This window comes from Pseudorasbora parva, chromosome 1, assembly GCF_024679245.1.
Source record: "Pseudorasbora parva isolate DD20220531a chromosome 1, ASM2467924v1, whole genome shotgun sequence".
In the NCBI taxonomy this organism is placed as follows: domain Eukaryota; kingdom Metazoa; phylum Chordata; class Actinopteri; order Cypriniformes; family Gobionidae; genus Pseudorasbora; species Pseudorasbora parva.
Window position 1 is genome coordinate 51,844,006 of NC_090172.1, and position 27,448 is coordinate 51,871,453.

At 37.5% G+C, this 27,448-nt stretch overlaps 1 protein-coding gene across 3 annotated transcripts in view; it reads right to left on the reverse strand.

Moving 5' to 3' along the window:
* The window catches only part of sh3gl3a (SH3-domain GRB2-like 3a), a 49,523-nt gene extending 25,982 nt beyond the window's left edge, over positions 1-23,541 (reverse strand). For all 3 annotated transcript variants that reach the window (XM_067451939.1, XM_067451938.1, XM_067451937.1), the window contains exon 1: positions 23,306-23,541. In XM_067451939.1, coding sequence (XP_067308040.1) covers positions 23,306-23,350 — 45 coding nt within the window. In that variant the 5' untranslated portion in view covers positions 23,351-23,541. The remainder of the gene's footprint in view (positions 1-23,305) is intronic.
* Positions 23,542-27,448: the final 3,907 nt, after the last annotated feature.

The following is a 27,448-nucleotide window of genomic DNA, read 5'->3' on the forward strand; positions in this document are numbered from 1 at the left end:
AAAATTTAAGCTAAATATTTTTGTTTTAAATGCATTCAGAAATGGGTTACATCTCCATTTATTGTTCTTAAAATTTCCAATTTTTGTTTAATGTGCACAGATGAATCCTGCTTAAGAACATATTAGTTTCCTTTTCATTTCCTGTTATCTTTAAAAGAAGCAAAGTAGTTAAAGTGGTCATAAACTGCATTTTTAATTATTTTATGAGGTGCACTTATAAAGCTAGTATGACATAATTTGGAAATAACTGGCAATTTTCTAACCTGATTTTAGCCCTCTGATTTGAACACACTGTTGGAAGGGACTTGTCTGCTGGGAGACTTCAATGTAACTGCCCACTGCAGTGATTGACTAACAGCTTTGTTTGCACATGAAATAAGCATTATGCGAAACTCTCTCGAAATAGTTTAATACGTTTTTACTATTACAGCTGTTAAGATTAACTAACTGTGAAAAGTGTTGCGTATATCATAATATGTAGATGTATTGCATTAGCAGAAATGAAATGACATTCATTACAAGACGATTAGTTAAAACATTTCAAATACAATTTGCAAACAATTTTTAATTTCTAGTGGTGTATTTCATCAGTGGATTTCTTAAAAATAAAGTAAAAAAGTAAAAATCTTGTCTCGTCTCATTCTCGTGAACCCGATCTCGTGTCTTGTCTCATCTCGTGAGATAAGCATCTCACACACCCCTAGCGTATATCATTAAATTTATATTTATGTATGACACTCTCACATTCATCAGCACAGCCATAGACCACCGTTGTGGTAAAAAACTGCCACGGTCACAGCCCTAATAACGGCCAAAGTCCAGAACTCACTCACAGATAAACTTGGGCTTCATGATTGACAGCTCCAATGATTATAAAGAGAGCGTTCTTTGATTACTTTTTCTATACAGTATATCATTTAACTACAATTTAAATAACAGATTATTTAGGTCCAGATCATACACTGAAAGTCTGTGTTGAAATTGTGACTGATTTGTTTGGTCTTCGTCGTACTATTGCGTCATAATGTGACAAACTTCCAAAGAAGTCGTTTTCTATGCTTGGATTAAGAAAAGAACATTGTTTTTGGACTAACAAGAAAGTTTTGAGTTCTGAAACTTGCAGGATGTTTTTACAGTACAATGACCTCTTAGTTACATCTCAAGGAAACTGATTTCTCAATTCACGACCCCTTTAAATGAACAAAAATGCACTTCAATGACATACAGCTCTGTATGTCAAACTGACTGAGAAAATACTCAAAGTCTCAATGTTCTCTCAGATGTGTAATTTCCTGCAGGGTACCAGACTAAAAAAAAATACAGTTGTTTGTGAAAGAGTTTCCCAGCATGAACGCTCTGACCTTTTTCCTCCCCAGAGAATAAAGACAATACTGCGGCATGATCAATGGGACAACTCCAAGCGATGAGCCCCTTTCCTTTACGGGTAAAAAAAGAAAAGAAAACAATAAAATAACAACAATGACTTTTTTGTTGTTGTTTTTTTCTCGTTATTTTGATTGGTGGGAGGTGGGAATGATTTCCTATTCTACTTTTTGAAGAACTGATTCATCAAAGCCGTTTGAATAAAAGGTCACAAAAGCATGAACGCTCCACACAGACTCCTAAATGTCACCTGTTCCAGAATAACCCAGCTACACAATTCTGGATACACTGAGAATGACTTTCTTTGTTCATGATAGATCACGATTTTCCCACGATTCGGAATAGAAAACTAAACAAAATAACATAATTAGTAATTTACTAGAAGTTCTGACAAATTATTAAGTATTAAGTATTAATAAATTAATTTTTATATAATTTTTAACAATTTTATATAGGTAGGTAGGTAGGTAGGTAGGTAGGTAGGTAGGTAGACCTATGACCGGGGCCATGTATTGCGAGATTTTGGGGAACAACCTCCTTCCCTCAGTTACAGCATTGAAGATGGGTCGAGGCTGGGTCTTCCAACATAAAAATGAGCCGAAGCACAGCCAGGATAACCAAGGAGTGGCTCTGTAAGAAGCATATCAAGGTTCTGGCGTGGCCTAGCCAATCTCCAGACCTAAACCCAACAGAGAATCTTTGGAGGGAGCTCAAACTCTGTGTTTCTCAGCAACAGGCCAGAAACCTGACTGATCTTGAGAAGATCTGTGTGGAGGAGTGGGCCAAAATCCCTCCTGCAGTGTGTGCAAACCTGGTGAAAAACTACAGGAAATGTTTGACCTCTGTAATTGCAAACAAAGGCTACTGTACCAAATATTAACATCGACTTTTAACAGGGTATATGCAGGAATCCTGAAGTTAATTTCAATACCTTTTTAAGACTTTTTAAAGACCTTCTCAAAATATGTTAAGACCTCCTCGCACTTCAAGTTCTAATCGGCAACAAACCTTTAATAAACAGTTGTAGTCGAATGTAGACTTAAAATCTCTATCGTAGGCCAATTTTGTATCGTTTATATTGCATATCTGTTTCGCAACGCATGGAGGGCGACACATTACCTAACTGCGCATTTCGCAAAATACATGACGTCACCCGCAGACAGCGCTCGCCAGGGATGGAAATTAACTTTTTTCAAAGTCTACCACTCAATGTTTTTACCAGCCACTTTCTTGTTTTTAACTGACAATGTGTAACTGCATGTGAAAATTAATACTACAAGCTCTACAATATTTAAGCCGTTTATTTAATCTCAAGTCTCAATGAAATACTGACATTTTCTTTCTCTCTTATATACACACACAAAACATGAACTGATATACATTTCATTAAATGAGTAGGGCTCTGTGCGCTCTTTTTTTACCTGGATCTGGCATTTGGATGATTCGTGGTCTTTTATGGCTTCCAGTTTTATGGTTTTTGGTCCCAACAATGAAACGATTAGTTTTGGCATCTTTGAAGCGTGTTGACAACATACCGAACAGAACATTGTTAGTAGGGATGCACCGAAATCAAAATTCTTGGCCGAAACCAAAAAAGAAGAAACCAAAGCCGAAAAATAAAATTCAAACTAAAATGTTTAACTTGACCTCACTCATTTGTACATTAAATAATAATGTACATGCCTACTGGCCTGCAGAAAGGTACAGAAATTGAATAAAGTAATCAAATGTAAAATAACTGCATATTTAACTGTTTAAATGAAAGATTAATCCTTATTAAACTTACAAAAGCTATTCAATCAAGAGCATTGTTTAATGTCAAACTAAATATAAGGACATCACTCACGCCTTTAAGACCTGATGCAGGGATATGCTCGTCTTTCTCGACTGTGCATACTATACAGTTCACTTAAGGCATATTCAGACTATGTCTGCTAGGATACTCATCAAGATGGACATGATGACATACTCCTTGTGCAAGTTTGTCCGTTTAAGCGCAAGACTTGAAAGAGAACTCAATATTTGCGCGCTCTCGGATGATGCACAGCGTCAGATCTTCTCTCAGCGCGCGCGAGTCTCACAGCGCGTCTTCACGCGAGTGATGACGGAGAAAACGGCTGGTCATAGTCGCACATACGGCAGCACTCGCATACATTGAACAAACTTTACAAAGAGGTGAAAGCTCGGTAGGTGAAGCGAGTTTACCACCACAACTCAAAATCAGCCGCATTTGGCTGGTGGCGGTGCTAATTTCCATCCCTGGCGTGCGCACTCCGAGCCGATCTCAGACTGAGCTGAGTTTTTGGTTGGTTTTTAATACTTATGGGGATGAAAATAAATATATTCATAGATACTTTTTGGAGTCAAACTCTTTTGAAAAAGCTTGCACAAAATACTTTCAAAATTGAAGACTTTATAAAGCCGTGATAAGACTTTTTAATACTTTATAAAGGTCTTAATTTAACCAAAATTGATTTATCACCTTTTAATACTTTTCAAGACCCCGCGGATACCCTGTTCAAATACTTATTTTCAGCTGTATCATACAAATAAATAGTTAAAAAAAGCATACATTGTGATTTCAGGATTTTTTTAATTTTTAGATTATGTCTCTCACAGTGTACATGCACCTACGATGAAGAAGAATGAAATGTCCTGGCACCAGGTATGAAGGTTAAGGAAGTGAAACAAAACAGGCTTTCTCTGAGGAGGAATACACACACACACACACACTAGGGCTGTGTATTGCCAAGAATCTGGCGATACAATACGTATCACGATACAGGGGTTACGATACGATATATTGCAATATATTTCGATATTGTAAGAGAGGCAATATATTGCGATATTTCTTTTTGTGTGTTTTTGTTTTTTATAATTTAAAAGAATAAAGAACACAACCATAAGCCTAAAACACGAGACAAAGTATTTTATTTAATTAATAGAGTATCATTTATAACACTAATCATATGCAATGTGCAATCTAAATTAAGGGAAATGTAAAGTGACTGCAGGATTCTTTGTGTATATGTTTTAAAGGTTCACAGTATAGCAGTGGCTATTTAACAACAGAAAGTGCAGTCCATTTCATGACTGAATGACTGTTTGTTTTATATTTAACACAGTAGCCCCGATCACACAGAACGCGTTTTTGCAGCGAGAAGCCTTTTTTGAATGGATTTCGGTTGGCAGAGAGCGTTATGCGCGCTGCTTATGCGCCCTGGGCGCCTCGCGTTTTTAAAGGAGCGCTCCGAGCGCATGAAGTGGAAAAAAAGTCAACTCTGAGCGGAAAAGCATGCAACATCATCGCGCTTATGTTCTGTTGTCCAATCGAATGAATGAAGCGGCGGACCTTCCGTTGTGTTGACCGTTACATTGATTTGACTGACAGTACAGGTGATTCGGGGGTTGCCTAGAAACATTAAAGTGCACTGCTCATTTTTGAATGAGAAAACGCAGACCAAAAAAGGGAGTGCAGTGCGCCTCGCGTTTTCGAACCTGAAAAACGCGTTCTGTGTGATCGGACCCTAAAGCTGTTTTCTATAAAGCAGTCTATTGTATAAAGTGCTGTTTCAAGTAACGTTACTGAGCTGCAGAGCTGGTGCATCCATATCCACATCGCTATTATCTTTCGTTCTCCTGCCACTGCTGTCAGTTTTGGAGTGTGTTTATTTTGTTACTGAGAGGAAAACGTGCAGTACATTCTATCGAAACACTTCTCAGCAGCGCGGGTGACATCAGGATGTTAAGCGAGCTCTCTGTTTCAATGTGTTTCCCGAGTATTAGATTATAACTTGGCCTATTTTGCAAACAAAATGATTCTTGTCGATTTCCTTAGTGGCTTCTTTATAGCTGAAGCCAACATGAGTCCATACTTCAGCTCTGTATACTGCAAGAGCGGAATAATTCTATCGTCTTGAGAGCTGGGTTTGCTAATGTAAACACTAGCACTTTCACCATGCGCTTCTCCGGCTCCGCGTCAGTTATACGTTCTGAGATAACACTGCCATCTAGTGGTTGGGTGTTATACAGTCTGTGGTTTAAACCGAACACAAAGCCACGAATCTTGGATGTAAATAAATAAATATATAAATATCGATACAGCGTTTTTGAGAATCGATACAATATCGCCAAACATAATATCGCGATATTCACGTGTATCGATATTTTCTTACACCCCTAACACACACACACACACACACACACACACACACACACACACACACACACACACACACACACACACACACACACACACACACACAAGTCTTACTAACAAATCCATGCAAACCTCTGACCACAGTAACTCTGAACATGAGAAAATTCTCTGCCCTCCTCAGAGAAAGCCTGTTTTGTTTCACTTGTTTAACCTTCATACCTGATGCCAGGACATTTCATTCTTACAGGCCTACGAGATAGAGAGCCAAAAACTTGAAATGACCCCATCCATCAAGTGCAGAACCTCAGGAAAGGACAACCTTATAACATCACCTTTAAAAGTGACTTAAACAGCCTGGCAGAGTGAAACGCTGAGAGGGCCTCTTCCCCTCGTGTGGGAAAGTTCATTTAACTGCCATTAGAGAAAGTGAAGTAACATCGGTTACATCAGGATGCATGATGAGAAATACTTTTTTTAACATCTCCAGGATGCCCGAGACAAAAAGAAAGATTCTTAATTTTTTTAAGTTTATCAAATAATGCTTTAGGATGGTATACTGCAATTTTAATTAATGCCTTAATACCAGGTAAAAACAGGGCCTAAACCTCAGCATGAAGCTAAATAAATTAAATTTACACAAAATGTAAAGAATGATCTTGAATGAGCTTTCGAGCTTCACAGATAATGCAAAAGTACCATTAAATATCATAAAAGCAGTCTTTATGTGCATTATACTCCAACTTTTCTGAAGGCATTTTTTTGAGAAAAAGATAGCGTTGCATGATATATCGAAATTATAAAAATATTGTGATATGCATATTGCAACGGCTTGCGATGGCTGAATGATTTTAATAAGAGCACTTCAAAAAGTTGCTAAAAAGTTTTTAAAAGTTTCATATAGCAGAGAATAGCCTGGGCACATGACTATAACTTACGTGTGACTTACTTGATGTTAAAAATAGTTATTAAGTGTTAGTAAGCTGCAGAAATGACGCTGTTTGACACACCTGAATTGTGTGCACAGAAAACCTTCTCTCAGACAGTGTGCGATTCTGAATTCAGTTCTCTTTTGCAACTTACACTCAAACGGTCAAATACACACACAGTTGTGCCAAAACGCCACTCTCTGCAACTACTCATGTAAGCACAAATTGGGGCTGGACAATTAATTGAAAATTAATTCAGAACCTCTAACTGACGTAATTTTCCCATGTCGTTTATTTTGGTTTTTAACACGTTCCCACTTACATAACGTGTGTGTAGTCACGTGACTCCGCCCTGTCTAGTCAATGGCATGGAAGCAACGTGGAGGCAAACTCAAACACAGTCAACACATGCAGACAGCATCCTCACGAACGTTTGTCAATTGCATGTATTTTAAGGCTTGCCATTCAAATGGTTTTACATTCAATAACATTAACATATTAAGCCTGGTTTCTCCCTAGGTCCTTGCCACTGTCGCCTTTGGCTTGGCTTGCTCAGTTGGGGACACTAAAATTATGATCCAAATTATTCAACTAAATATACAAATAAAATGTATTTTAATTCTATAAACTATAATACTGATCTGCCAGCATTGTTGCTCACACACACACACACACACACACACACACACACACACACACACACACACGGTGTGTTGCATTCAACCGTAAGTCAATAAAAAAAGAGCCGTTGAATATTGAACATGCGTTCATCTCACGGCAGCACGGGGTCACATGATCACGGTGCTCTCAATAGCTCCAAACAAACCAGTGCTGTGTCAATCAATACATTTGAACATACAAAAGCTTCACTATGCAGGTATTTGCAGCAATTTTTGGTAAACAGTACAGCATAGTGTGCATTGATTATTACATCAACTGCATTTACAGTATCATTTTAAAATGCAGAGTGATGGAGATGCAACATTATAATGTTATGCTTTTCTTGCATTTAGCCCTGAGATATTCCTTACTATCACAGTCAAATGTGACCGCACACCTTAACTATTTTTCAATTAAATAAATGTTATTAAATCAACTATATTTTAGTTTAGTAATATTTATTGAATATTTAAGGTGATCTTTTGATACTAAATACTATGTGCAATAATTATGGTCCATTAATGATCACTTATTTTTCTTCTAATATTTATATTAATTATTTTTACAATTAGTGTAGTAATTAAGGATAAATAAAGAATTCCAATGCGAAGAGGCAAATTACAGTAATTTTGTGGCCGGGAAAAAAATAATTTCCATTTGTAATGCCATTACCCACAAAGTGCCTACATGGCTCTGTAATAAATAATAGTTAAGTTGCTTAAAAGTATTGCAGATCATAACTGCTTACTTATTTGTAGGTTTTACATTTGAATACATGTTAGACATGGTCAAATACTAGATTTCTTTAAATGTGAAATTTTAAAACGTAACACTGCAGTACTAAAGGAGAATGGGGGTCAAACACACTAATACGATGTTGATTATTAACAAAGCTTCAAAGCTCAAAATAAATTTGTATTCGGACCAGCCATATCTTACGTTAGGTCTTAAAGTGACAGCAGCCTAATATAGTAAACCTGCTGCTGTCAGTCAAACAGCAAAAGAAAGAAAGAAAGAAAGAAAGAAAGAAAGAAAGAAAGAAAGAAAGAAAGAAAGAAAGAAAGAAAGAAAGAAAGAAAGAAAGAAAGAAAGAAAGAAAGAAAGAAAGAAAGAAAGAAAGAAAGAAAGAAAGAAAGAAAGAAAGAAAGAAAGAAAGAAAGAAAGAAAGAAAGAAAGAAAGAAAAAATCACTTGACTCACTTTTTCAGGTTGATATAGCTTTACATTACCAAGTTGAGCAAAAAGTTTTTGGTATTTAAAAATAAAAATAACATACTGTATACTAAAACACCGCGGTTTACTTTCACAAGTTGTAGTGATGCTTTCTGAAACATATATATCATTTTCAGATTTTAAATATATTTAAATATAATTTAAATTGATTTTACACACTTATCAAATCACATATCAAATACCCATGGCCTGGATAGCAAGTGATCTCATATTGCATTTTTCCTCAGTATCGTGCAGCCCTAGAAAAAGACCACAATAGCCATATTCATAATAACATGGAACAGCATGATGAGGGTGAAACTAAATACCATTTTCATCATATTTCTACACAAATGTTTGTGCAACAATTTGTGGAAAATAACACTTGAAAAACCATGTATGAATGCTTATCCATCAAACATTGTATACCATTCAAGCACTTTTAAAATATGACCTCCAACATAATGATTTAGGATCCACCAATTAATAATATGAAAATTGATATTCAGTTATACAGTCCAAGCAGCTCTTAAAATATCTTCTGCTCATGACTGAGGCAGAGAAGAAAACAATTCAGTTCAAAACAGACTGTGGCCCATTGTGGTGTGCGCTAGAATAACTCCAGTAGCGTCCATTCTCGACCATCTGCAGTAAAACTATTACAGTGCCAACGAACAGTGGGAGCACTCGCTAATGGGAGTAATAAACATAGATCAGCCTCATCAGAATGATGTAACTCTGCAGGGGTGGGTGCTCGGATCGATAGGACATAATCAATAATGAATGTGGCAGTAACTGAGCTGAGGACTTGTGTAAACACATCTGCCGGCTGGACTCATTTCTGTGAAGAGGAACTGCTTTTTTCGCATAAATCACATTCTCTGCCAGCAAGAGTGTACCCTACATAGCGTGAGGCCTGGATTTCACAGTTTCAAATACTAATTTGTGCTGAAGAAAATACATTATGCTTTAACACTACTTTCTGTAATTTGTGTTTAGTTTTCTTTTGCCACATAAAAAGAAAATGATCAAATTTGAGTTTGTAATAAATGGAAGGATATCTAGGCTTATATTGAAACATTTTATTTGTGCCTTTCTTTGTAATGGAGAAGAAAAAATGCTGTATGACTTCCAGAAATGGTACATAAGGCTGCAATATTTGATTCCAAGAAATGCATAAAACTAGCCTAGACGCACCCTAGCAAATCTAATCTGCTGCAAGTGTCTATAATGTGACTAGCAACTCTCAATACACTTCTGAGCTGTAAAAACCAAACTCTGGTCAGGCCAATCACATCGTGTATAGAGTCGGTGGGCAGGGCTTAGCATAATGACGGCCGAGTTGCGCTTGCATGCTTCTAGTAAACACAGAAACTGGCGAACGGCGGTCTTTCAAATCAGCTTTGACTCTGGAAGACTTGGAGTTAAGCTTTTCTCTGTGAAGAGAACAAAGAACGGGACGGAAGTCATTCTTAAAAAGGGAAGATGTGTTCGGAGTTTTGCCGACCGGATACGGCAAAAATTATACATTAATTTTGTGCCTTAAAAGCATTTTGAGACGATCACCGCCACATGCACGAGCACTCTTTATAAAGTGTGGCACAAGCATTTTAAAACTCAAAGCAGTCAGTCAGTGAGTTTCCTATTTTTGAATATATACGGTAAGCAAACTGCATTTCAAACGACATAAATGAAGACTTCGTAGAGCATTTGTAAGGGAAATACTGGCAGGCGAGAACTCGCTGTAAGCGCAATATCAAGCAAATAAAAATGTCTGAACGTGCAATGAGCGCATATCCTGTGCAATGAAGCCCGCGAATGTCATTGTGATTTGCTTCAACCTTTGCGAATTTTATGAAATATTTTATGGCTCGAATATGTGTGCGTGCGTGTGTGTGTGTGTGTGTGTGTGTGTGTGTGTGTGTGTGTGTGTGTGTGTGTGTAAAAATGTAAGCAAGCAGAATAGGGTGTTTCTAAAAACACACGCAGCGCCATTGCGCAAATGTTGTTAAAATCTAAGCTCAGAATTGATCCAGAACCATTGGAGAGAATCTTTTCCCCCTCCTCTATTTCTACCTCCTCTATTGTATAGTACAGTATTACAGTAAGCAAAGGGTTCTTTCAGGCCTAACGTGCCAAGTTGATGCTGTTTCTGCAGACTGTTCGCATCATGTGACCAGACTCGCAGACTTTGCAGTTACAAAATTGCGTTTTATCATATCGCGATATTATCGCAAATGCAATTAATTAGCCCTAGTTAAATGCATAAATGAAAAAGTATAAAGAGGCAGCCACTAAATTTTCTGCTCCATTCGTGTGTGAAACTACAAAATCAATTCTTCAGTGAGTTGCCTGAATGACTAAAGACAAGTATAAGGAAGGCCTGTATGATGATTAACTAGTTTCAGGTCTTCCTGACCCAAATATTTGTGTTTCAAATTATGAAATGAACCTTGAACAACAGTGGAATGAAATGTTTTCATACTATTATTAAGAAAGTATCATGCATTATGCAAGGAGCCAACCAAGACATATGGAAGCTAAATCTTATCTAAGATACATTGTCTCCTTCTAAATCCAAAAAGAGAACCCCCAACAAGGTTAGGTCATTATATTGTGTGGAGCATAAGAAACAAATTACCTTAAAAAAATTACATTAAAAATGTTTTATTATGCCATACCTTCTGTAAAGGACACCAGGGCCCATTTATTAAGAAAATTAAAAGCCATGAATAGGCAAAAACAATGTTTTTTTCTTTCTTTCTTTCTTTCATCCATCAATTAATTTTTGGGTTTCAAACTTTTTTTATCCAAATGTATGAAGATGATTCTTAACTTATGAAAAATGTAACAGAATGATTTGATATAACATTTTAATTTATGCAATGAGTGTATATTAATCATGGCTATTATTAATGCTATTCCCATTCTATGCAATGCATATATACACCACATCTAATTTGCATATTAATGTGTTCTTGGGACAACATGTAATTAAAAAAAGACGCGTAATAATTAGGAAATTTTCATTGTCTTTTATATTCCCTCTGCACGCGATAGGATAGCTCTACCACCAACCAGAGCAACGAAGGTGAAACGGAGCTCGTTGATAGATTAAACATTCGCCGTATCCGGTCGGCAAAACTCCGAACACATCTTCCCTTTTTAAGAATGACTTCAGTGCCGTTCTTTGTTCTTATCACAGAGAAAAGCTCAAGTCTTCCAGATTCGCGGTCAAAGCTGATTCGAAAGACCGCCGTTTGCCAGTTTCTGTGATTATTAGAAGCACGCAAGCGCAACTCGGCCGTCATTATGTGTAAGCCCCGCCCACCGACATACGCAATGTGATTGGCTCGACCAGAGTTTGGCGTTTACAGCTCAGAAGGGTATTGAGAGTTGCTAGACGACACTCGTGGCAGATTAGATTTGCTGCCGCTAGGGTGCGTTTAGATTTCCGGCTACCGGTATATTAACACGTCAATCTGAATAAAAATGGCCAAACCGAATGAAATTGTAATCAGTTTGAGAGGGGTGTGATTAGGGATGCACCGATACGATACTCAGTATTGGTATCGGCTCCGATCCGCCATTATTTGCTAGATCGGGTATTGGACAGACAGGACCGATCCAAATTCGATACTTAAGCCCCAGTGCCACACAAAAGGCACAAAAACATTATAAAGCATCATCAACGATTCATGCACTATATTGTAAGTGTTCTGAAGCCATTCCATAGTTAATGCGAGTACCGATCAAGTTACCGTAAGTCATCAAACTCAAGTTCACGTCAATGCTTCCCTCCACTGCGGCTCTCGCTCTCCATTCAGCTTTAAAACTGTGTGTGGAGTTTGATTACGATTACGACAGTCACAAAAATGAAACTCTCTCCAACATTATTTATTGTTTCTGTTATTATGCTTGATCTGTAGATAACGCTCTATGGTTTCTCATAAAATTACTCTTGCTGGTGTTTATTGCTGTGAATCGTGTTACTTTCTACCGGGTGTCTGTTAGATCACAACTGTTAAAATAAACGGCTTATAAGAATACTACATAGATACTCTACGCGTCTATATCTTGTTTTGAACTTCTCAATGTGGACGGAGGCACGGAGCGCGGCGCGCTGTGAGCATGTGACTCTGTGTTGCTTCAAGCGCATCATCCTGCGCACGCAATGTGCATACACGCTTTGTGCCGCTCAATATTAAAATACTTTTGCACTATGAAAGCCTTATTAATAGCCTTTCTTGTTCTGCCCTATGTTGCTGCCTCATTAAAAAGAGGCACTATAAATTTAAAATAAATGTAATTTCTTAGTATATAGTCCCTATTTCTATAAATATATTTACTTGTTTTTCATGAATATATTTTGTGTAACATTTTACTAGATTTACAGCTACACTTATTCAGTTTCCTTTATTTTTACTTTTACAATAACTAAATGTTTAGATTTTATACAATTATTGTATACTCGTGATTTTGTAACTTTTCCTGCTGAATTATTCAATCTAATTTATTCACCATCTATAGTAGTAGGCTATTTTTGTCATAGATTGTGATTTTATATTTTTTTTTTATTTGTTGTTTTTCTTTATAATGAAGTCTGTAATTAGTTAATTGTGTTTAACTCACAAAAGAGTGATTTTCAATTCAACACACAAAGGTTTAGAAATTCTACATAGAATTTTAAACAAAACAGACTTTTTTTTTTGCGGACTGGTCCTGAAAAATGGTAGCGGTGCATCCCTAGGTGGGATAAACCTTTTCATATTATATATTATTATATTTCATATAATTTTTTTCTGAGATGATTACATTTTACAACAAATGAATAGCTTTTCTAAAACCGTATAAGTCCTGGTGGCCCGCCGAGAGTTGCTATGGCATCCGCAAACACATTCCAGCTGCTGGAGAGGACAGCGTCGACATTTCTGATGCGGCAGACAAACTGAAAGCTGTGATGATTCCGATTGAAAGTCAGCACATGTAAACAACAGATCGGTTTAGATAACGTCTCATGTAAACAGTCCACTAAATCTTTCAATCGGAATTATTTTAATCGGAATAATTTTTTTTGCATGTAAACGTGGCTAATGTGAAACCTCCAAACATTCATTATGTCTGCAAAGCCGTAAATGTGCTTTTTACAGTACATCCAGGCTTGAGAAATGTTCTAAAATATAATGTCCTCTATAGAGGTCAAACATCTATTCCCAGGTTTCAGGAGGATATAGGAACTTTGACTCATTGTCATTTTTCCTTCTTTTCCCATCTAATATCTGCATGTGTAAATGTGGAAGGTTTCCTGAATGTATTATAGATAAATACATTTTTAAAAAAGAAAGAAAAACCTTTGCACCTATCTTCATTTTCAACAGCAGTGAGTCATTTTGCCAGGTTTACATATAAATCACACATGCCTATCCCCGATTCATGTTGTCAACTGGTAACTAATTACTCTGGTCCAGGTGCATTGCTTAACTGGGAAAATCCCTCCTTAAACTCATTCACTCTTGAAGGTTGAGTCCAGCTTTCCCGTGAAATAATCGCTTAAGAAAAATTAAAAAGCATTTAATTCATACAGTGTTTTGTTGAATATGGAGAGCATAGAGCCTTTGGGAAAGGAGGAAAAAATTATAAACAAGCTCTTGCCTGCCCAATACTTATCAGCTATAAATCTGTTTAAACAATGACGTCAACTAAGTGAACTTTGTATTAGTAATAGATTGAAGTGCCAACCAAGGAAGTTTGGATGCTGATTATCAGCTACACATGCAGGGAACAGAGCGATATGATTTTCAACACCACTTATATTCTTAATTAAAGTGCTTGTTCATGTCTCTCTATACTAACAGATTGGTAGCAACATCTCAGCTGAATGTCTGAATTTCGCTTCCCTTGCCTTCCCTTACATTTTTACCATCAAAAAAAAAAAACGTAGTTAAAATGTGCAGCTTTCATCAATATTCAAAAATCTGCTCATACTGTGCTGGCCATTAAAGACTAAAACACTGGGCTTTATTACAGTGGCCTTGTAAACAAGCAGCAAATGTGCACTTACAATTCCTGAACAGACAGAGAATTCACCAGGAAAAAATGAGCTATAATCAATATACCAACAGTGTTCAACAGCCATTGTAGCACACAATGGAAAGTATTTATTTTATGATGCCAAAACAAGTGTCATAATATTTTTTTAAATGGCAAACTGCAGATCTGCAGGTGGGCACAGCATGGGGTTCCAAAACAATCAAATGGGAAACATTGGCAACACTTGGAGATAACCGTTGGTAAGGTTATCTATGTCAATTTAAAAAATCTGTTTTGTTCAGTTCATGACTAGAATGATTATTATCTAGCTTGTGCGATAATGTATATCATAACAAAGCACAATGACCAACCAGGAGCATAAAAATATCAACATTGACTAAACAGCTCAAAAATAAAAACAATATCATGATGAAATTAAATACTGAGAATGTCAAAATCACTGAATCTCTGATTCATAGTTGCACAAAAACTATAAAACTACCAATATAAAGAAACAACAAAGTAGTTTCCCAAGCAGTCTCTCATAATCTTGTCATTTTCACAATGCTGTTTGTAAAATTTGTGTTACCTTGTCTTTTCCCAGTGTCCACAAACGTACCAGATTAGTGAGTGATCTGTTGGTTACAGGGTTACTTCATTTTTATTAATAATTTTTTTAAACAATTTCTTTTTTTGTGAAAAATACTGTAATAGGATTACAGAATGAAGAAGATTGGCTATCTGTCCCCCTGCTCTCTAAGATATAGTTCTAGTTCTAAGTATTAAACTGATGGGAAAACAACTGCAGGACACACAGAAAACCACCTTTCAGACAGTGTGCGATCCCGAATTCACTTCTCTTTTATGGCTTATTGCACTTGAACAGTCAAATGCACACACATTTTATCAAAATTCCTATCTTGGTGAGTATTCATGTTAACACAGTTTACAGGTTATGTCTTAAAGGGTTAGTTTCTACGCCAGAACGCCAGCTCATTATTGACCACCTTCTCTGTCAGCGCCACACTCGTCGCCCAGTAATGAGCTGGCGTTCTGGCGTAGAACCTGGAAGTGCTGCAATAGTTACTATGTGAACAGCGTATAAGAGACTGTACGGGAAGAGAAGAAATTGTTGAATAGTCGTTATTTTTGTTTTGTTTTTGCACACAAAAAGTTCTCGTCGCTTTATATCATTAAGGGTTGATTGAACCACTGTAGTCGCATGGACTTTTTTAACAATGTCTTTACTACCTTACTGGGCCTTGAAAGTGGTAATAACATTGCTGTCTATATGAGGTCCGAATTTGAAACAATACAAAGTGGGCTGAAAATCTTTTACACAACCTACACTTTTAACTTTGGAGGCATATATGTGTGCTACAGACATGAATGATACCTCAACTGACTGTTACTTTTAAAGTATCCAAATTTAAAGGGGTGATAAATTGAGAAATCAACTTTTCCTTGAGCATTTGACATATATATATATATATATATATATATATATATATATATATATATATATATATATATATATATATATATATATATATATATATATACATACATACATACATACATACATACATACATACATACATACATATATAAGGTCATGGTAATATAAGATTATCCTGTAAATTTCAGAGCTGAAAACTTCTTTGTAGGGATGTTCATTTCGGTTAATTTTCCCGACCGACAACTGATGCTCATTAATCTATTATTAACCGCTAACTGATAAGATTATAATATTGAATTGGCATTACATAAAAATACAATTGCAGAGTGTCTGTGACCCGTTAAAAAGACTTTTTTCAGGTGTTTATTTTACTGTGCAAACAGTAGAACATACAGAACAGCTCAACAACAGAAACTAGATACACACTAGAGGCCTGCATTTATACCCGAAGGGACCCGACTTAGACCCGATAGCCCGATGGGACCCAACTTTTTTACCTTCTGGCCAATTTTCACATCACACCTAAACTCGGGCCAGGCTTCGGACCTTTTTTAGGTTTCTCCTTCATTTTATATTTATTTTATTAATTAAAAGAAACAATGAGATGTTCTGTGCTGGTGGAAACAACATGAGACCATAACAGCCTACGCAACTGTCAAGACATGGCTCACACAGGGTTATAGAGTCCGTTCTTCTTCAGCAGCTGCTAGAGTTATGGCCTTTTTTTTAAAAAACGGGTTCCTTCATTCGTTTTCTCTGACCAGATATATATCCGATTGCAAAATGACCAGGTGTAGGCCTAAATGCCTTCCGAGATTCTTGAGACGCATTTAATTCCGATTACTCAAACAAACCAATTCAGAAGGTGGTCTGAAAGAAGTGTAAATGTGTCTGGTTGTTTAAACCACATGTTTAAATTTTACTCCTGGCAAACGATTAAAAAATAAATGTGTGAGAGCGTGTTATGGGCTATATGTTGTAGTCAGATAGATATAATGGTGCTACTGCTGTATAGGCAAGACCAGTCAAGAGTTGATTTGAGAGGCTAAATTGATTAAACATGTGGTTAACTCACTGTTGGCCGCTGGTCGCTTGGTCGTCACTTAACTTTAATTTAACAAACAAAAAATTGCTCTAAACACTTTTCTAAACTAACTTAACAAAGAAACTAAATGAAATATAACTACTTTGACATTAAAAACAAAAGTGAACTATTTTAATGGCTGCAACAATATAAGCCAAAAAACAACAACAACAACACGGGCTCCAGTCAGACTCGGGCTGAGATTCTTGATAAGCTGTCGGACAAAACCACACTACGAAAAGCATTAAACAAGGCTTCAGATGGCACTGACGCCCGGGGAATACAGATACGCCTCGGTAGAGCGGCCAGCCTTGGGAAACGACTTACATTTGCTTTCCTCCACTAGTCAGGAGCTTGTACTACTGCTGTAGCCTATTGTAATACCACGTAGCTTATTTTGCACAAAACTTCGTCACCCTTTCTGTCGAAGTAGTCCCACACAGTATGCTTCTTTCCCATTGCTTAATTTTGCTAAATATGTCTGTGTCACCAAGTGTGGTTCGTTGCATGTGTCACCGCACCCTGTGAGTAAAAAAAAAATATTAAAAAATAATTAAAATCCTTTAAACCGTTTAACTGATAGTGTTATTCAGTCAAAATTCTTGCTATCGGTTAACGGTTAAACTTAAACTTAACCATCAATATGAGCATCCCTACTTCCTTGTTAGTAGTAGTCCCGGGGGCTGTGTGTTTTCCAGACGAGCTACTAAGGCGTACAGCCGTTGGCAGAAATATTTTCTTGATCTGGGTGCACGTGCACGTGTGTTCACGCTTATATCTACTGATCGTGCGGGCCATGTAATACAGAAATAATATTCCAATTATTTGCGGGTGGATGAGAAATAAATCATTGTGTTTGTTAGATAAAGACGTTTACATTAAAATCATTATTCCGGTTGCCGCTTTCAAAGCAATCCCTCCCTCATGTGAACTGAACTGACAAGGGGAGCAGAAGCTCATTAAATATGCAAATCTTATCCAATCCTAGCCGTGGACGTTTACGTCAAAGTCTCCAGTGCAGCACGCCCATCAAAACCCAGCGTTCAGGAGAGAGGCTCAAAACCAGTGTAGAAAATAGCCTATTACTTTAAAAAAAATTGTCTGGCGTACAATAAAGCGTACAAAAAGGAGTGATTCGAGTCATATCTAGTGACCAAAATGTCATAGAGACACCATAGCAACACTTTAAAACCACTCAGAGCACATTAAAAACTGCATAGTAACACCCTGGCATCATGGCAATGAGTTTGTCACTGAAAATAATTATTTTAAATATGTAAAACAAAACAAAAAAAAAAAATAATGTAACATGATTCTGATTACATGATCTCTTTTTTTGGATGACACCACAGAGTTTAGATCAAGTCAGGCTAATTATGCATGTAATGTTAACTGATTACAGATTGTAAAGTGTGACACAGTTAAGATTATGTTATGGTTTCTGAATACTGCAGTTGTAAATGACAGGAATTACAGTAAAGTATCAGACCAGACTATAATTGGATATGTACAGTTAAAGTAAAGTACATCTGGTCTAAACATTAAAGCCTTTATGATACAGAACCACCTGCCACCTGAGTTATGGCAAAACATTAATCAAGTAAAGAGAGATTTGACAGTTCTCCCAAACAAACACATCCTTCACGGAATGTCTTTATTTAAAAATAAAAAAGAGGATGCTAAACTCAGAATGGCTAAACAAAGAAGGCTACTCACACAGAAGTGAAAGTGTAAAACAATTACAGTCTGAATGAGCCTACTGTTGGGGGTTTATCCACCCAAAATGGGATGTCTTTGGCAAAACAGCTTTATTCATTAACTCTACAACATTAAGTGACCACTTACATAGTAAACAGCATTTGTGTAATGGTAATTATTGAAATTGTGAGGAAACGAGAGTAGTGACAGATCTTTTCTACCATATCGTGATGTAAGCCTGAACGTAACAGATTATTGAAGAAGAAGAAAAAGGGAGCAGAGACTTGCATTTATGCATTGGTTGTTGATTGGATTGTGAGATGTGGGTTAGAGGGTGACACGGGAGTGGATTTTCAAACCTCTCCCGTCCCACTCCCACACAAAAAATCCCGTCCCATCCAAATCCCACGAAAAAACTGGGGGAAATTCCCATCCCGTCCCAATCCAGTGTTGTTTTTTTGGCCAGAATCTGTCAGTTACAGTTAAACATTCAGTACTTATCACAGCATGCCCAGTTGAATAGAAACCCAAAATGTCGTTTTTGTTTTAGATGGCTTTCAGTTCCATATAATAACAATGCACATACATTAAATTCCACGTAAATCATCTATACAAACACAGGGACGCACAGTAAATGTCTTCCAGCTTATGCCGTTTTCACGTCTTCTTTTTGGTTACTTCAGACAATTTTGATGATTTTTCACGGCTAAAAAAATGTGCATGTGGAAGCTTCCTTTCTCTTATATTATTGCACTTATTTCTCATATATTATCGCACGTCATTCACTGAACCAGCCATACCAAAGCAAACAGGAGAGCGTAGAGATAGGGCTACTAGAATTGAGTTTTAAAATTAAAACATATAGTTAATTTATATAAATAGTATATTGTATAGATGGTGTATAGATGGAATCATAGTGATTCCTGGTCCCGCCCACTCATGGGAAAAAAATTCCGCTCCCATCCCAATCACGTGACTTTGTTTCTCATGACTCGCAGGATTCCCAAAAAAATGTCAGCCTCACATGTGGAGGCAGATGAACACGGGCCTGCAGGGGCGTGGCTTAAGCGCACTAAATGACTAGAGTTTTACTGGAAGTTATGATTAAATTACAAGGTTAACAAAAATGCTACAAGTGAAATACACACGGATGAATCAATTAGATGGGGAGAATTTTTGATAGGGTAAAAAGATAAGATCAATTTTAAATGAATGCAGACTTGTTTCTAATAAAAATTAGTAATAGAAATCAATACATTAAAGCTGCAGTCCATAACTTTTTTTGGTTAAAAACTATTCAAAATCAATTTGAGAAAGTACATAACCAGCCAGTGTTTAAAATGATCTAATAGGCTATATCGCATGTGTGGATGCTGCAGGTGGCGGATCATTTGTGGCCTCTTCCTTCAGCAGCTGGAATGTAATTAAACTTGTAATTTTGATGGCAGTTTGTAATCCAGAAAGTTCAAAATGACAAACACACACATACACCTCTCATAGACATCCCACACATACACCTCAAAATATTGGATTCTTCCACAATTAGGAGCCGAACTGATGCACAACCCAAATTCAGTTTCAGAGACAGAGACGGCGACAAAGTGGTAAAACTTATAAACTGCAGCTTTAAAAGGAAGTGTATGTAACATTGTGGCCAAAACTGGTACTGCAGGTGTATCCCCTCTCCCCCCCAGGATTGGCTACCCGGATGCAGAAACATTACTGACTTCGTGATTGGTTGATAGGTGGAGGGTGGAGCTTCAGACCAAAACACAACATGTCAACATCAACATCAGTCGGGGGCTGCAACAGCAACTTTTAAAGGGTCATGAAACCCCCCTGCTGCAGCGGTGTTTTTTCACACCTTCGATTTGAAAAAGCTTGTTAAAAGGGGAGTGGTCGACTGTGAAACGGTGGGATGGTATTGTGTGGAAAGAGGGAATGTTTGCATAAATAGGGGAGTGTCTGTCAGTAGGTGCTGAGCGGTTCTGAGACATGTTCTTGGTTCACGTTGGCATTGTTTACCACAGAGAGATTAAATGAGGGATGAGTACAGCGAATGAGAGAGCTATGAGTGGCGTGCAGCAGAGATCGCAAATCATTCAGCTCTTCAAAGTTCAAACCAGCATAATTCAGTGAGAAATGAAAATAAATGTTATTCTGCATGACGAAATATTTTGCAAACGTGATAAAACTATATTTGTCCAAATATGCACGCTGTTTGGCAAGATGAACAACGCGCCGACTTGATAAGAGAACGTGAACCACCCAACATGCGATGTGATAAGAGATGTGTAATTCTAGATCGGGGTAAAAGCGAAGAGGTTTGAGGCTAGTCTCGACCGCGCATTGCCGTGACGATCCGCGCTGTCTATCACTCGGCAGCTAAATCTATATTTGTCCAAATATGCATCACACTGTTTCACTAAGAGCCCGAACACATGCGGTTTAGTGCATGGCTGTGACGACAAATAAAACGGAGAGGACGTGGCTTTTGTTCATTAGCCTACAGATTACAGATTGGTTATTTTGCACTCCTGACATAGATAGTCAACGCTTGCAGGTTCGGCGTGCGATTCCTCAGGTGAATTTTACTTTACCGAGCCTTTGTAGCAAAGGCTTCCACAGACGGCGCCGGTTACAGCTCGCTCGGCGCCCTTTACGTTACTTCGTATCAGCACAACGCCTAGCTTTCCTCCGTGACTTTTCCGCACGCTGCTTCCAAAACTTCCCCACCATATCTCTACAATAATGATGTAAGACGAGCCTGACAGAAGTGACTGTCTCATGCATATTAACTAAATTATCTTGTATGCATACTACAGCGCAGGGATTGGACTGAATGAGCTTTATGTCATGAATATATATCGAGAATCGTTCGGAGCGGTCGACGTCAGCATGTGCCCAGCACCCCATACTTGGGCCGAAAAGGCCGTGCCGACGTCAGCATTTGTGACGTTGCTCCGACTAAACTTTTCAAACCGGAAGACAGAAATCGCTCTGAAAAATGCAAAAATAACTATTTTCACATATGAATACCATTAATGAGTACCCTTAGTGTTTTCAATGATGTGCAGCCTATACATATCTGTTTACATCTCAAAAAAAGTGTTTTGGGGTTTCATGACCCTTTAAATGACAATATCCTGGCCGGACTACTCTGTTGTCAGTGATATAAGTATTTGAAATTAACATGATTCATTAATGTCTATTGACCTTTAAGGGCCATTTTATGATTAATTAAAACACATTCCTTACATACAGTTCCTTTAATATTGGCATTCTTCCAGACTTCGGGCCACAATTTTCAAGCACATTGAATGTGAAACCACTACATTTTTTGTTTACGGTAAGCTGGTTCTTATTTATCCCATTCTGACTCCTAGAAACATGAAGTTTGTGCAATTGCACTTCACCAAAACTGTTAATGTTTTGTTCATTTTCATCTGTATTTCTACAAATTGTTGATCCAACTGTGACTAGCGACAACTAAATCTAGTACTAGTAGTTAAACCAATAAACTTCAAAAACTTCAACAACAACAAAATTCACAATAATACAATTAAAATGTGCTTGTAATAAGAACTGGGAAACATACTCGTAGCAGATCCACAAGAATTAAAGATTAATTCAAAAGCACCCAAAAAAAGTTGTTCCAAACCTGTACAAGTTACTTTCTTCTGCTGAACACAAAAAAAATACTACGGAAGTAAATGGTGCACCAAAACTGTTTACATCTTCCTTTGTGTTCCGCAGAACAAAGGCATATATACAGTTTTGGAACAACTTGAGGGTGAATAAATGATGACAGAATTTACATTTTTGGCCAAACTATCCCTTGAATGGAACTGATACTAGTAACTATTTGAATATGTATCAACAATAATTATAATATATCTCCCTTAATAGTTGATATCAACACACAAACATAGACACACACACACACACACACAAACATAGACACACACACACACACACAAACATAGACACACACACACACACACACACACACACACACACAAAACAAAAATCACTATTGGGTTAATAACTTGTAGGACAGAATTAGAACCAGTATGTAATGAATAAATCGTAATAGCTACTTATTGGAATAGGTAGGCTAATATTATTTTATTTTATTTTTTTATATAGGCCTACTATGTCCAAATGGTTTGCCATAGACTGCCTGGTCACAAGTGACATAATAACAATCCCATAATCTTTATCAAAAATGACATCATCACGCAACATGAGGCATGATAACATCTACACACTTCAGTTCCTAGGCATCCCTATAGCCGATGACGATTATTTATAATAATGATAAAAATGTTGAAAATAAATTCAACATAAATTAATGAGCACAATTAGTTTCATTTAAGCAGGCCTTACCACAGCAAGCTGATAAATGTGCTCAATAAAAAACGTAGAGTTACGTCACAATAAGCGGATATGTATCAACAAAAGCGTTGATACAAATGTAACAAAGTTGACAGAAATATTGAGACATGAACTCAAGCGGCTCTGCTGCGTTTCTGCCGCTCTGACGGGCCTCTTGAAACACAAAAACCAACCAGACCACTTCGAATAACAATAGGCTACACGAGTGCTTTCTCCACGTCCATCTGTTGAGACCCTCATAACTTGGGTAATATAGTCTATAACATAAACAGCGTAATAACTCGGGCGTCTCCTTACCTGACTCGCTTTGTGCAGCTGTTTTTTAAACCCCGCCACCGACATCCTTACATAAAATGAAACACGAAGCGAGATAACAAGAATATCTTCAGGGGACGGCAAAATATGGTGATCCAATCCTTCAAAAAACACACAAATATGTATATATATGCGATGCTTTCGGTTTATTTCACCGCCGCTGAGAGATGGACCTGCATTTCGCGGTAGGTTTTTTTCCCTCACTAACAAGTGCTGGTCGGTTATGTTTGTTCCGAGGATTGTGATTGGCGGAGAGGCGCACACGTCACGGCAGCATCTCTGAGAACTCCCTTACTTACAAAAACACAATACATCAGGGTTTGACAGAACTACGAGGAACCTTCAGCCGCAAAGCGCACATCCATCCAGGAAACTCTACAAACCATTCTTTGTAGGCACTGATCAAGAATCCAGACTATTATGTAAATATTTGCTATTTCGAATGGAGCACATCTAGGAGTCAGCATAGGATGTATGTGTTTGTGAATCTGTGTGATTTAGTGTAGTAGCTCTGGCTCCCAAATATGGTCCTGGAGTACCCCCCAGCACTGCACATTTTAGATTGATCCCTTATCAAACACATTAGCTAAAAACTCAAAGACCACAGATGGTTGTTTCAGATAAGAAAGACATCAAAAATGTGCAGGGGGTAGGCTACTCCAGGACCAGGGTTGGGGACCACTGATTTAGTGTATTCGAGTACTCGCAGAGCATTAACAGCCATCCGCTGCCCCCTAGTGGCACTTCATGAACCCTACCAAGAGAGCACATTGTGCTGTGTATACACATGATGTATACACCGGATCATGGCACCTGATAGTAGGAGGGATATTTTAGGTCGCAAGTGAACATTTTGTCCTCAAAGTTGATGTATTAGAAGCAGGAAAATGGGCAATTTTAAGGATTTGAGCAATACTGACAAGTGCCAAAGTGTGATGACTATACGACGGAGTCATAGCATCTCCAAACTGCAGCTCTTGTACCCCACTCTTGTCCCCGGTCTGCAGTGGTCAGTATGTAAAAGTGGTCCAAGGAAGGAACAGTGGTCAGTGGTGAACCGGTGACAGGGTCATGGGCGGTCAAGGCTCATTGATGCATGTGGGGAGCGAAGGCTGGCCTGTGTGGTCCGATCAATCAGACAAGCTACTGAAGCTCAAATTGCTCCAGAAGTTAATGCTGGTTCTGATAGAATGGTGTCAGAATAAACAGTGCATCACAGTTTGTTGCAATAAGGGGATGCATATAGCCGCAGACCAGTCAGGGCGCCCATGCATGCCCCCTGTCCGAGCGCCAACAGTGGGCAAATGAGCATCACATCTGGACCACAGAGCAATGAAAGATGGTGGCCTGGTCTAATGAATCACATTTTCTTTTACATCACATGGATGGCCAGGTGCATGTGCGTTGCTTACCTGGGGAACACATGGCACCAGGATACACTATGAAGAAGGCTTTGGGCAATGTTCTGCTGTGAAACCTTGGGTCCTGCCATCCATGTGGATGTTAATTTGACACGTACCACCGACCTAAGCATTGTTGCAGACCATTCAACCTTTCATGGAAACGGTATTCCCTGGTGGCTGTGGCTTCTTTCAGCAGGATAATGTGCCCTATAGCAAAAAAAAAATTCAGGAAAGGTTTGAGGAGCACAACAAGTTTGAGGAGTTGACTTGGCTTTCCAAATTCCCCAGATCTCAATCCAATCGAGCATCTGTGGGATGTGCTGAACAAACAAGTCCGATCCATGGAGGCCACATCTCGCAACTTACAGGACTTGAAGGATCTGCTGCTAACATCTTGGTGCCATGTACAACAGCACACCTTCAGGGGTCTAGTGGAGCCCATGCTTCGACGGGTCAGGGCTGTTTTGGCAGCAAAAGACTGTCTGTCTGTCTGTTCACCACTAGATGTCATACAACCCTAACCCAATAATGTATTACTAGTTTTCTCTGGTGATATTATTCTTTATGGATTTGTGTCTGACTCTTATTCCCATATTCATCAGCTCTATAAAATAGACTATTGTGTGTTTCATTAAAAAAAAAACTCTTAGCTGCTTATTCCTTATTATGTAGCACAACGTGAATCTACTTATCAATCTACAGCAAGTTAATTTGTACTTTATATTGGCCATATCGGTTGCCCTTTACACTGTAAAAAATGATTTAGTAAAAAAGTTACCTGGTTGCCTTAAAATTTTGAGTTCATTGAAATTAACATTTGTGTTAATAAAATGAAGGTTTTTTGAGATTCGACAACCTTTATTAAAATATTATTAAAAGATTTTGTAAGCATATTGGGTAATAATGTGAGTGTTATTTCTGCACTGTAAAAAATTTGTGTTGGTTTTTGTTGGATTAACTTAAAAAAGTAAGTAACCTGGTTGCCTTAAAACTTTGAGTTCATTAAAATTAAAAATTTGAGTTGATACAATGAAGGAAATTTGTTTAATAAATAGAAACTCAAAATATTTTTGTATCTGAACCACATAAAAACCTTGATAAATCATGAAAATAGCACTATTTGGCATGTTTCATTGCGTCATCAGAAATAAAACACACACAATTAACCAATAAGCTTACAAAATCTTTTAATAATATTTTAATAAAGATTGTCGAATCTCAAAAAATGTTCATTGTATTAACTCAAAATTTTAATTTCAATGAACTCAAAATTTTAAGACAACCAGGTAACTTTTTTTCTAAATATTTTTTTACAGTGTGATGACGCAGTGAAACATGCCAAATAGTGCTATTTTCATGATTTATCACATTTTTTATGTGGTTCAGATACAAAAATATTTTGAGTTTCTATTTATTAAACTAATTTCCTTCATTGTATCAACTCAAATTTTTAATTTCAATAAACTCAACATTTTAAGGCAAAAAGGTTACTTAATTTTTTAAGTTAAACCAACAAAAACCACCACAAATTTTTTACAGTGTAGATATCGGTATATTGATGTCTACTGGGCTTTGGAAAAATACACTTTGTTGTGATCTGTGTTTTGATAAAGGCCATATGTTTTGTTTTTTTTTTGGTCTTTTTTTGTTCGTTTTTTAAGTTTAAAGCCGAATTACATTTAATAAAAAGTAGGTTGTTTTATAGTTTTACCGTGCAATTATAAAACCAGTATTTAGATTTAGGCACCAAACGAGCGACTACTGTAAAAGATTAGAGTTGCTCTATCCTAGGATTTCCAAGAGACTTCAGAAGTACAAGATGACTAAACCTAGAATAACATTTCTTATTTTGCTACTGGCCCAGATGAAAGTCCATCCACTGTTGCCTCCCACTGCTGCTTTTGTCTAGCTTTTGTCAATCAGGAACAGAAAATCACTTCAATAGCTTGAATAATATTTTATTTTATGAATGAGTTTATCTACTTTATCTATTTTTAAATAAACTTAATTTTGTAATGTTTGTGAATTAGTTAATTCCATCATATCCATGTGTAATTCACAGAATGAAACATAGAAGTTTCCAAAATGAGTAGGAGCTCTTGAGCGGAAAACTATCAAACACAAACTACATACGCATAAACAAGAACTGAACATGAGCGACGGAAACCTATAGGGCTATAATAGGCCTACAGGGATTGAACAAAGGAAAAAGCTACAGTGGAGGTACAATTTTTGTCACATGCCTGTCCTGTTTTGTGTGCACATGTGGGTTTTGTCATGTCTCCGGTCTACTGTCAACCCCGCCCTTCTTGTTATCTGATTATTGGTTAATTTGCCCCACCTGTTCCCTCTTGATTTCTTCCCCTTATAAGCTCCTTGTGTTTGTCAGTCTGTGTTGGATCCTTGTGTATGTCTCGTCTACGTCTCCCAGTTCCCCGTGATTCCTTTGGTTTGAGTCTTTGGTTTATGTTTTATGATTATGTGTTTTTCCCCCTTGTGGGTTTTGTTTTGAGTTTATGTTTATTTTGTAATAAATTATCTTTCTCTGCACCTGAGTCCTCGCACCAGTTTTACTTCGTGTTTAGACGTGACAGAAGGATCCAACCATGTTGAGGACTCAGCAGAGAGAGGACTCGATCCCGGAATCGCTCACCACCTGTCCTTACTATGAGCGGATTCTACGGTTTCGAGTCCTCCACCTACTTCACCAGGAGGGAATGGA